This window comes from Microtus pennsylvanicus, chromosome 8 (genome assembly GCF_037038515.1).
Source record: "Microtus pennsylvanicus isolate mMicPen1 chromosome 8, mMicPen1.hap1, whole genome shotgun sequence".
Taxonomy (NCBI): domain Eukaryota; kingdom Metazoa; phylum Chordata; class Mammalia; order Rodentia; family Cricetidae; genus Microtus; species Microtus pennsylvanicus.
In genome coordinates, this window is record NC_134586.1 from 26739285 (window position 1) to 26752149 (window position 12865).

A 12865-nucleotide genomic window follows, 5' to 3' on the forward strand; every position below is an offset into this window, starting at 1 on the left:
GCACACCTATACTATAAAAAAAGTCCCAGGGCTTCCCGGCCCCAGGTCATGGAGATGGCTTTGTTGCAAAAGTGTGATGACCAGAATTTGGATCCCCAGAACTAATGAAAAACCTTAGCAGGCAAGGCAAGGTTTATCTGTGTTTAGGAGGTAGGCAGAGGATCTTTGGGGAAAGAAAATTAGCTGGAATCTGAGAAATCCAGATTCAACAAGAGATCCTACACCAACAAATAAAGTGAAAAGTGGCCCTGAAAGACACATCCTACATCAATTTCAGAAATCAGTGGTCAGTTGGTGGTGGCACATACCTTTAGTCCCAGCACTTGCAAGGCAGAGAGGCAGATCGCTGTGAATTCAAGTCCAGCCTGGTCTACAAGAGCTATAGGACAGCCAGGACTGCACAAAGAAATCCTGTCTCAAAAAAAACAAAACAAGTTGGGCGGTGGTGGTGCACACCTTTAATCCCAGCACTTGGGAGGCAGAGGCAGGCAGATCTCTGTGAATTCGTGAGTTCAAAGCCTAACCTGGTCTACAAGAGCTAGTTCCAGGACAGCTAGGACTTTAATACAGAGAAACTCTGTCTCGAAAAACCAAAAACTCAACCAAAACCAAACCTAAACAACAACAACAAAAAGCAAACAAAAGAGTCAATGGGTAAAGATGGAATGGTTCCTAATTCTTTGAAGAATGCCATTATATCAAGAGTACCAAACTCCCAGGTTCTAAGAGCAAAACAAATCACATGTAAAACTACTACCTACTTCTAGGTCCCTCTCCAGATCCAGATGTTATTACTAGGCAAAACTCAAAGGGTTTATTTACATCTAACATACAGTGCCAATGAAAGGCCAATGGGATCTAACACAAAGATGCTGACGTCAGCATAGTGGCGCTAACAAAACAATTATATTAATGACAATCTGTTCTGACTGTAACTGTACCCTTGCAAATCCTAACCAGAGGCAAAGTATGACATTGTATCTAGTACTCTTTGTGTGAGGAAGGCAATTGCTAAGAGACTAGAAGAACAGAACAGGTCTCCACCAGGGAATTACTAAAGACTGGTCCAGAAATCCCCAAGCAGAAAAACTGCCTCCATCAAAAATACAAGTACTAGAGTGCTTCAACCTAATATTACAGAGCTGCAGCTTTGTAGCCTTATAACCTAAGGCTATGACCAGAACCCAACACTGTTTAATCAGAAACATTAACTAATTGCAAAGTAGAGACTGTGTAACTAGAAATACCCGCACAGCTCATACTAACCTTCCATAACCAACTGGCCAATCTCAACGGCTTTAATCATATGATGGGAATTACATCCTGGAAAATGAACACAAAGTACTCACTCAAACTGAACAAGAGCATCTTCAAGGCGGGAGATCACTCTGTAGTCTGTCGTTTTATGCTACAGAAAGTCTCTTTGTTATGACCTAACCCTCTGCTCCTTGCAATATACTATTTTTTTTTAAAGTTTATTCTTTTTTATTTATGTGATTGTGCTTGTGTGAATTTATATGAAAGACATGTGTGAAGGAGCGAGTCTACAGAGAGTAGAAAAGGGTATTGAATTCCAGGATTTAGAGTTACAGACATTTATGAGCTTCCATGTGGTTGCTGGAAACTGAATCCAGGTCTTCTGTAAGAGCAATAAGCACTTTTAGAGATCCTCCTCCCCGAGCTATCATTTCTCCAATTGCATAGTTTTCTATTACATGAAAGGTGAATTTGTTCTGTGCATCGATCCCTTCCCCACCAGTCTACCACACTATGCAGAAAAAAAAAAAGAGACCAAAGCAAAAGACTCTTAGTACATTTGGGGTGGGATGGTTACTTTTTTACTGACTAAGCAGGGTTTCACTAAGCAGCCTTTGTGGCCTGGAACTCACTAGGTAGACTAGGCCTACCTCTGCCTCCCAAATGCTGGGATTAAAGGTGTGTGCTAAATTAAATGCCTGGCAAGCCTGAGATTTTTTTTATTTTTTTATTTTTTATCTGAGACAGGATTTCTGCATAGCCTGTGCACACTTTCCTGGAACAGTACAGACCTGACTTTCTCTGCCTCCCAGAGCTGGGATTAAATGTGTGGGCCACCACAGCTGGCTTGGAACTCTTAAATATCACTGTACAGATATTCTTTGATAGTAATGCTGCAAGAACCCAGTGCCTCGCACACAAAAGCCAAATACTACATCTCTAGCCTCCAGACTTTAACAACTCAAAAAAAGAAAACAATCTAAAAATGTTTTATCAGCAATAAAAGCTACAACTTAAATATTTTAAGCATAGTAACATTTTAATTTATTTAAGTCATATGATTAGTAAGTTGATGAAAACAGGATTTTTTTTTTTTTTTTTTTTTTTGAGAAGGAGCCTCTCTGTGTGGCCCTTGCCTGGCCTAGAACTCACAGAGAGTGTGTCTCTCCTTCAAGGATTCAAGGCATGGGCCTCCACACCTAGAACAATGAAAAGCTTTTAAAAACTATCTGTATGCATGCACAAGTGTTTGCATGTATGTGGTCTTAAACCTTAGGTGACATTCCTCAGGTGCCATTCACTTTTGTTTGGGAGACCGTCTCTCTGAGTAATGAATCCCAGGGATCTACTGGTCTTCACCTATCCAGTATGGAAATACAAGCACCCACCATCACAACCTTTTTTATGAGGGTACTGGGGAACTAAACTCAAGTCCTCCTGCTCGTGTGGCAAGCAATTTACAAACTGAGTTTTCCATCTAGCTTTTTCTAATTAACGTTAAAAAAAAAATTGGGATGAGCAAGGTGGCTCAGCAGGAAAAGGTGCTACCACCAAGTCTGACCACTTGGGTGGGATCCCTGAAACCCACTTAGTGGACGGAGAAAACTGAATCTGCCAAGTTGTCCTCTGACCTTGTAAATCTCATGGTAGATTTACATGGTACACCACAAATGTAAGAATTTTTAAAGTTTTAGGTTTTTAAGTTTTGAAAAGTTGCTATCATCACATATTCAAGACTAATACATAATTAGGTTTCTCTTCCAACTTTAGTCTTCAAATATCAATGGTAAGAAGTTTTAAAAACAGAACTCACCAGAAATGTATCCCTAGCCTGCCCCTGTAATTACCTTCATGTCATAGCCGTATGTTTCCCGAATATCTTCATCAGAATCTGTTTCTTCATCATCATAGTCCACTGTTTGACGGGGGGAAGATGACACACTACTCGCCACCCGGCTAAAAGCAGACTGTTGGAAATTAGGTAAGTGTCCCTAAACAACAAAGATGAACAGACAAATAGACTAAACAAACATAAGCAATTAACATATGCTTAACATTTAACAAAGTATAACTAACTTACTTAAAAAGCAGCTAGTAAATGATGCTACAGTCTACCTGAACATTTTCAGACTGCATTTCACTGAAGTGACTTGAATTTTTACTGAAGGGAAGAAAATCAAAGCTGTGTATGCAGAAGGAAAAAGATGCTATACATCATATAACTGCTGGCAAATTATAGCCGCTTTTCTACTTAGGTCAACAAGTTAAGTCCATTTAATTCACTAGTCACTAACGGACAAATACTACCACATGAAACAGAAGAAAGTAAATTAAAAGCTGACCTGTAAGTCTGGATTGGCAGCTGCTTTTTGGAGTTCTGCACTGATGATCTTTTCAGTTTTTTCTCGTGCTGCTTGTTCCACCATCCGTTGGCTTAACACAGAAAGTTTGGCGAGGGCAGAGGACAGTTCATCTGTGGCTAAGGCTTGCCGTGCTCTATCTTGCCAACTCATGGCACGTTCTGTCAAACACTGAAGTGCCTCTCCTTCAGGCAACCGTACAGGCAACTTCTGAAGGGATACCAGGAGTGACAGAATAGTCTCTAGCCTGGGCCTTCGAGATCTCATACAAAGAGGGCAAAGGAATTTTACGTCTTTAGCCTGCCAGCTAGATCCCTTTTTCTGGGAACTTGATTTAGGCAGGGGAACACAGCTGTTATGGAACCAGTCTTTGCAGAGCTCACACTGTAGCATAAACCCACTAGCTGTCTTGCGGCAAACACAAAATTTTACTTCTTCTATGCGGTCCACAATTGTCATCTTGGCTAGGTTGGCTGCTCTGAGGGAATGCATGGCTTCAATCTCTTTTTGTTCTCGTTCTTTGAAAACTGCCACCTGTACACAACAAGCATTTAATTAAAAGGAGTCATTCTAAAATGCCTACAAAGCACCAAAAAAGGTGGCAATTTCCTGAAATGTAGGTAACCCTTTCAGTTTCCACATAAACACTACCCATTTAAAAAATGGACAAACTGCTATGATATCTGACAACTTACAACAGAGTGCTTTTTGTAGGGTACAATATGAAAAGGGTGTTTCTTGAAATCAAGCACTCGTACCAAGTACCTGGCTCTTGGACTTAAAGACTATTGATCTATGGCACAACTTTTCTGGATTTCAGTGTTCTGAAAAGTGTGGGCAGGCTACTAAACACATTTTGTTGTTTTCTCTGTAGCTTTGAAGCCTGTCCTGGAACTGGCTCTCGTAGACCAGGCTAGTCTCGAACTCACAGAAATCCTCCTGCCTCTGCCTCGAGTGCTGGGATTAAGGGTGTGTGCCACCACCACCCGGCGACTCTGTAACAATTTTGAAATAATTTCTAGTTCTACTTGCTCATAAGAATGACTTACTAGGACTACTGAAGTTCTCTTAACAAAGGTCGTCTTCCTCGGCCTCAAAATTGGATTACTTATAGACAGAGTCATATCAAGTTATTTAGTACATTTAAACCCCTACAATTATAATTATGTATTTCCCAAACTAATTTTTACTTTCACTCGCCTTCTCTGGCTCCTAATAATCACACTTTCCTTAGTCCGTAAGTCTTTAAAAAGCCCAATTCTTGTAACCACAAATATTTTACAGAACACTCAATCTACTGCTGTATACTAATAAGACAAAGGTGAGAGGGGTTTTTTTTTGTTGTTTTTTTCCTGAGTTTCTAGGTTTCTTAGTGTAGCTCTGGCTTTCTTGGAACTTATTATGTAGACCTGGCTGGCCTTGAATCAATTCAGAGATCCCCCTGCCTCTGCCTTCTAAGTGCTGGCCAGCCTGGTGAGAAATTTTAAAGTAACTGTTATCAATAAACTATCAGTTTCTTTGAAAACCATGATAAAGTACTAAGAACAATAAAATGCTATTAATTCTAACTCAGCAATTCCATTCCTACAGGTGAAGACTAAGAAAATGATTTTTCAAAAAGAAATGGGCAGAGAATTCATGGAAAATACCCATTCCTTTCATTCAGCTTTCCTAGGAACTAAAACTACTCTTAAAAACAAAAAGAAAAAGGGCTTAATTTAAAAAAATGTATTTAAAAGTAGCTTTTATCCATGTAGTTGATAATAACGCAAAGTATTATTTCAAGATCATCAAAAGATAACTTTATATGTAGTGGTGGTGGTGGTGCACACCTTTAATCCTGACACTCAGCAGGCAGAGGCAGGTGGATGTATGTGAGTTCAAGGCCAACCTGGTCTTCAAAGTGAGTTCCAGGACTGCTACACAAAGAAACCTTCTCTCAAAAAACAAAAACAAAACCAAGGCGACTTTACATATTCTTGGCACAAACTGAAAGACTCTAAATGCATTTGTAAGTCCCCCTCAACCCTAAGACATTTTTCTAAAACCTTACACTCACTCTATCTTGGAAAAGGGACAGTCGTCACACACACACCCCCATACTGGACTGCTTATCCCCCTGTGTCCTTGAGAATAATCTTCAAACGTAACTCCATTTTGGGAATTGAGGCAAATACAACCCACAGATGTTGACTCAGTTCCTGATGTATTAATTTAGTTACCGAACCAAAGGTCTGGATGGACCACAAATGCTCTCCCTTATCACCTGACCACGTAACTATTCTCCTGCCCTGGAATAGACCAATCATTGCTAGTAACCCTTTGAATAAGCCAATCCAGTAAGTTGGAAAACAACCTACAGGTCACCCCCCTTGTGTCTGTGGCTTTTTGCTTTAAAAGATGGACAGTAACAGCTATCGATGTCCTTCATATCCCGAACCTGAAGGACCCTGTCATGACAGAATAAAAATCCTCATGCTTTTGCATCAATTTGTGGTTATGTGAATGGTGTCTGGAGCAACTCTTCCCTGATGTTTGGACTTCTAGTCCAACAAAATAAATGATAAATATTAGAGGTGAGAAAAAAAGAGGAGGTTCTACATGCTTACCTGTAATAGAAAAAGCTTACTAACAGGCAAAGGATTTAACTTTGGGTGACTACTGATCAGAGTAGTCACCCAATTATAGAGTTCAATAATATAGCACTCTAGCATTCAGGAGACCCACATTTAATCCCAAGACACACACACACACACACACACACACACACACACACACACACACACACACACACACACACACTCCCACCAGCATCACTACTACAACCACCACCACCAACAACAAAACAATTAAAGCTACTCAGAAGTATGGACTACTAGGATGGAATATTTTTAAGTATTAAAAGAACAACAATAAGGAATAAGTGTGAAGCTTGGGGATATAAGTCAGTGAAACATTTGATCAGGATATATAAGGTCCTAGGTTCAATTCTGCCCCACTTCCAAAGAAAATAAAAAGATCCTTTTGGGAAGAGAACAAACAGCAAACTTTTTATACTATGATACAGGTAAATTATCAGTTAAAAACCTGCTAATATCTTTCACAGAACTTTGAATTCACAAAGCAAATCCAAGGTTCATCACTTAGTTCCTTACCACCATGGCTGTATCTCTGGTCTCCTCCAGTCCTTCTTCTAAATCACTCAAAGGTTCAAGGTCTAGGTCCTTCTCCTTTTCTTTTTCTATTATTTCTTTTACTTTTTTTCTCCTACTTTTTCCACTCCCATATACACCAATGTCAGTTCGAGGACTTAGCACCTAAAAAATTTTAAAAATATTAACTCTAGTTTAAAAACAAAACCAAACCAAATCAAATCCCTTAAGAGTGAAAATAACGAACTACTGGCAATGCCCAAGGTACCTGTTTATTATCTTTAATATTTTAGAGGCAGGATCTTACGCTGTAGCACAGGCTGTCCTACAATTTATGGTGATCCTCTCGTCTTAACCACCATACTAGGGATCCATGTATGTCATTCATTTAAATTTTCATAACAACTGTACATAGCAGGCATCACTTCCCAGATTTTATTGACGAGAGAGACAAGGGACTTGTCCAAGGACAAAGGTTAAAATTCCAAAGTCTATCCTCTTTGACTACTGTGCTCAACTGCTCAAGATAAAAAGAATTAAATTTGTGCCTCTGAGGATAAAATCTTTTAGTATAGTCTAATAACAGAAGTTAAGATATATGCTGAAGCAGGGTGGTGGTAGTGCACGCCTTTAATCCAAGCACTCAGGAGGCAGAGGCAGGCAGATCACAGTGAGTTTGAGGACAGCCTGGTCTACCAAGTAAATTTTGATACAGACCCTATCTCAAAAAACAAACAAAAAGATATAGGCTGAGTGCCTTTTCTGGATACAGCACAGATTAGTAAAAAGACCTTGTCCAAGACTCCCACAGTTTTCCATCCAACATCTAATACTACGTAATAGAAATTAACTATAATGATGACTAAATTAACTGGAAAGAACCTTTCACCAACACAGGTAGCAATTTATCAATAGCTGTGAGAGGGCCGAAGAACACACACGAATTTCACCTGCAACAATGTGTGGCTGGAATTCTTCTTAAGAAAGGTCCGCCCAGTCCGTTCTCTCCAGGCCCGTGCTGCTGCGACCTGTGATTCCACTTGAGGCAATGCATCAAGACGCACAGGGATGGGGCGTCCTTTAGCAGATAAGCTCTCAAGCTGCTCCAAGTAAGCATAGTTGCTGCCACTCTGGAAAAAGAAAAAGCAGATTCACATACAATTTTAATTCTTTCGTGGAGTATGGCAATATACTATTTGGGGAACTTGGTTTAGTGTTTTCTTTTCTTTCTTTTTTTAAAAATACTAACAGGCAATAGAATCCAGGCCTTGTACACTAGGCAGGCACTACACCACTAAGGGACATCTTCAGTCTTAGTATTAACTTCTGCGGGCGGTGGTGGCGCACGCCTTTAATCCCAGCACTCGGGAGGCAGAGGCAGGTGGATCTCTGTGAGTTCGAGACCAGCCTGGTCTACAAGAGCTAGTTCCAGGACAGGCTCCAAAAAACCACAGAGAAACCCTGTCTCAAAAAAAAAAAAAAAACAAAACAGTATTAACTTCTGTGTTAAATCAACTAACTAGAATTCTTTAATGAATTTAATTTCTACAGAAAAAGTTCATAAATTAATTTAAAAATTCATTTTAGAGACAGTGTCTCAATAATGTATACTTGAATAGCCTGGAACTCACTTTGTAGGCCAGGTTGGTCTCATATTCAGAGATTCACTTGCCTCTGCCTTCCAAAGAATTAAATGTTTTGGGAAAATTAATTTTTTTTCTTTTTCAAGTATATTCTTTTAGTAGTCAAATATTCAAATTAGTTATTGAATATTGACCCCAAGTTTTTTTTTTTAAGATTTATTTATTTATTATGTATACAACATTCCTTCCATATATGCTTGCATGCCAGAAGAGGGCACCAGATCTCATTATAGATGGCTGTGAGCCACCATGTGGTTGCTGGGATTGAACTCAAGACCTCTGGAAGAGCAGTCAGTGCTCTTAACCTCTGAACCATCTCTCCAGCCCTGGGAATTAATTTTTTAATGAACAAGTTACCAAAAATTTTAATAATTAAGGGGACCAACAGGATAAAAGTTCAAAGGAGAAGTGAAGAACAGAAATGTATAAATGCAACCGGAAATGAAGAACGGGCAGTGGTGACTCACATCTTTAATCCCAGCACTAGGGAGGCAGAGAGAGGCAGATCTCTGTGAGTTTGAGGCCAGCTTGGTCTACAGAATAAGTTCCAGGACAGCCTCCAAAACTAGAAAAACCCTGTCTCAAAAAACAATGAAACAAAAACAAAACAGAAAAAAAAAAGAATGAATTTGCTATTAGATGCAAATAAGTCTCTTTAAGATTTATTTATTTTTATTTCATGTGTATGAGTGTCCTGCATGAATGTATGTGTACTATATACAGTGCCCACAGAGGCCAGAGTTATTGAATCTCCTTGAGCTGGAGTTAATAGATTGCTGTGAGCTGCTATGTGGGTGCTGGGAACTGTAGTCAAGTCCTCTGAAAAAGCAGTAAATCCCCTTAATCCGAGTCCTTGCTTCAGCCACCATAGACAATGTTACAGAGGACAACGGAAGAATCCTTTTGGCAGAGTGGAAATCCATTTTACCATTACAACTCCAAATTTAATTTGTATTATTTATTTATTTGTTTGTTTGTTTATTAATTATGTATACAATATTCTGTCTGCATGCCTGAAGGCCAGAAGAGGGCGCCAGACCTCTTTACAGATGGTTGTGAGCCACCATGTGGTTGCTGGGAATTGAACTCAGGACGTTTGGAAGAGCAGGCAATGCTCTTAACCTCTGAGCCGTCTCTCCAGCCCTGATTCTATTGATATAAAACTAAAAGCAGTATCTTATATTGGATAACCACCTATTGCTTATGTTATAAAAAGAAAGCTATGAACAACTACTTTCCTCCTAAATTCATGGTGTTTCAGTACTGCCAAGTAATGAAATCATTGCTGTTTTTAGAACCATTATACTATATTCTAATAAAATATTATTTCTCTTGTAGCAACTAACATAACTGTCTGAAAATTTATTTTGAAAGATATACTGACACATCTGGGAAAAGAAAGACAAGAAAGCTATGAATTTATGGTAGGAATGACAGTGTATACCTATAAACCCAGCACTCAGAAGAGAAAGTGGATTCAAAGTTCAAAGCCTGCTTCAGCTACATGGCAAATTTGAAGCCAGGCTGGGCTATATGAAACGCTGCTTTAGAAAACAACCAAATAAATCTATGAATAATTTAAAATAATAATATAGAGACTGGGATCAGAGAGATGGCTCAGCCTGTGCTCACTTCGGCGGCACATACACTAAAATTGGGACGATACAGAAAATATTAGCATGGCCCCTGCACAAGGATGATACGCAAATTTATGAAGCATTCAAAAAAAAAAAAGAGGTTTCAGCTCATGTAGAAGACCTAGGTTCAGTTACCAACACCCACATGTCAGTTCACAACAATCTACAACTCCAGTTCCTGGAAATCCAATACACCCTTCTAGCTTTTGTGTGGGCTTCTACATGTATGCAGTATACATACATACACTCGGGCACAAATATATTCATATAAACAATGACTTTAAATAATAATATACTCTAACATTATGAAATTCTCTAACAGCACAATCACTAAGGTACCAAGATAAGAAGAGTCAGTTAACTAAGCATACAGATAAATTTGCTGAGATACTGCCGGGCGGTGGTGGCGCACGCCTTTAATCCCAGCACTCGGGAGGCAGAGGCAGGTGGATCTCTGTGAGTTCGAGGCCAGCCTGGTCTACAAGAGCTAGTTCCAGGACAGGAACCAAAGCTACACAGAAACCCTGCCTCGAAAAACAAACAAACAAACAAACAAAACAAACAACCCCCCCCCCAAATTTTGCTGAGATACTGAAAGGGTCAACAAACACATTCACTCTTACTCCATCTGGTGCCAAACTATCGTCCCTGGACTACAGAATACCTTCTAGGTAAACCCACAAGTCAAGCAACCTGAAGAAGGATTGTCCTACTAAAAAAAACTGTTTACTCTACCAAAGGGAAGGACTGACAGTCAGTCCTTAAATATTACTAAGGAGGTAAATCAGTAGTGGTGGTACATGATTTTTACCCCAGTACTGGGTGGCAGAGGCAAGAAGATCTCTCTGTGTCTAAGGCTATCCTGGGCTACATACATAGTAAAGTTCCAGGCCAGTTTCCAGGCCTCTGAGTTTCAGGCACATCAGGGCTACACAGTAAGACCCTGTTTCAAAGAATATAAACAATAGAACAAACAAATGCTGTGAAATAATTTTATGTCATGAAATATAAATGTCTTTTCTCTGAAAAATTGAATACATAACTCCATCATCTTTCCAAAACAAAACTAGCAACCTTTAAGTATTTACTATTTATTCTGAATTATAAAATCAGAGGAAAGAATAGGTGATCTTTAGGTACTATTATATTTTTTTCCTCTTCTCAAGACAGAGTTTCTCTGTGAAGTTGTGGCTGTCCTGGAGCTCCCTCTATAGACCAAGCTGGGCTGCAACTCAGAGAGATCCACCTACCTCTGCCTCCCAAAGGCTGGGATTAAAGGCATGTTACATTACTGCCTGGCTAGCTACTATTACTTTATCATGATTATTCTAAAGAAGCAACGTTTACATAGTATATTTATGAGAATGTATTACCTGATAGGTAGGCTAATCTGAAAGTTCCTTTACCTGAATAGCTTCCACTTTAGCTGTCCATTCACGAGCCTTTTGTAAGGCTTCTTTTAAGGACAATACATTGGGTAGAAAGGCTGGAATGTTCTTGGCTTCATTCACAATATTTTCTAAATTTGCCATACTGTGTCGAGGTCTAAATGAATAAAATAATAAGATACTAAGTAAAAGTCCAATCACTATAAGAATTAAAATAGCATTTTATAATGTATAAATAATTCATACTCATGAGCTTATTTAATTCTTACCAAATTCCCAAAAGCAACAAAGCAGCTACCATATTTATTTCTGTTTTACAGACAAGAAAACTAAGGCGTTATTTCTCTTAAAATAATATAGTACATGACACACCTGATGTACTGATTTAGAATGAGTCTTGGCGCTAGGCTCCTTTTCCTACTGAGTCCTAGACTACCTCCACTCTACCTCTTTAAAACACCTACAATGATCAGAGAAGGGTGATGGGCATGGGCTATCAACAAAGGGAGTAACAGAACAGAAACCCATTTGTGTTGACCATATACTTTCCTTCAACTATATTCATTAATATCTAATTATTCCCTGATGAACAAAACAAAGACTTCATTTTCATTAATCAAACCCCAAGAATCACACTGGTTACGGGAAACTAGGAACAAATTATTTTAGGCTCATAGCCATGTAAAGTAGTAGATAATTCTGCCTAGAAAATTCAAAGTGCTTTGACCAAGTCCCTAAACAAATAAATACACTATCTAATGAAAGAAAGTGGAAAAAGGTATGGACAAATTTTGCTTTTAAGTTGGCAGTTTTAGCTGGAATGGGAGCAGGGAAAAGTTTGAATGATGTAGGAAACAGAAGAGTTTAGGCAGTACACACAAAAGAATCCAGAGCCCCACAGATCCACTACGTAAATCAGTGGGAAGTTTACAAAGACTGCCATTGTCGAATTGCCAAGAGGCATTCCAGGTACTGGAAACTGTTAATGAGCCAGAGTGGCTGATCTTTTTGCCTCAAAAATCTTTTCAAACTTGGAAGGAGGATTTTGTTTTGTGGGGTTTTTTTTCTTGTTTTGTTTTTTTTTTTTGAGACAAGTTCTCATGTAGCTTAGGCTGGTCTTGAACTCTTTATTCTTCAGCTTCTACTTCTCAAGTCTCAGTCTCAGTGTCTCTGTCTGTCTCTCTCTCTCTCTCTCTCTCTCTCTCTCTCTCTCTCTCTCTCTCTCTCTCTCTCTCTCTTTTCCTCTAAGTGAGAAGCCTCAGAAGGAGATCAGAAGAGGATATAGGACCCTGTAGAACTACAGTTACAGATAGTTGTGTGCTGCCCTGTGCTGAAACTTGAACTCTCTGGAAAAGCAACCAGTGCTCTTAAGCACTGAGTCATTTCTCTACCCCTTGACTTTATTAACGAGACAACTGTCACCAAAAT

At 39.2% G+C, this 12865-nt stretch overlaps 1 protein-coding gene and 1 non-coding gene across 3 annotated transcripts in view; one reads left to right on the forward strand and one right to left on the reverse strand.

Annotated features, from left to right (window-relative positions):
* The window catches only part of Kdm5a (lysine demethylase 5A), an 84979-nt gene that overhangs the window by 18761 nt on the left and 53353 nt on the right, over positions 1-12865 (reverse strand). For both annotated transcript variants that reach the window (XR_012911587.1, XM_075982934.1), the window contains exons 20-24: positions 11456-11594; positions 7720-7899; positions 6773-6934; positions 3600-4151; positions 3105-3248 (exon numbers count right to left, since the gene is read on the reverse strand). Coding sequence is in view for 1 of the 2 variants with exons in the window: in XM_075982934.1 (XP_075839049.1) it covers positions 3105-3248; positions 3600-4151; positions 6773-6934; positions 7720-7899; positions 11456-11594 (1177 nt within the window). In the remaining variant the exon portion in view is untranslated. The remainder of the gene's footprint in view (positions 1-3104; positions 3249-3599; positions 4152-6772; positions 6935-7719; positions 7900-11455; positions 11595-12865) is intronic.
* Positions 10037-10143, forward strand: LOC142856644 (U6 spliceosomal RNA). The gene has a single exon (XR_012911687.1). It is a non-coding gene; the product is annotated as a U6 spliceosomal RNA (small nuclear RNA).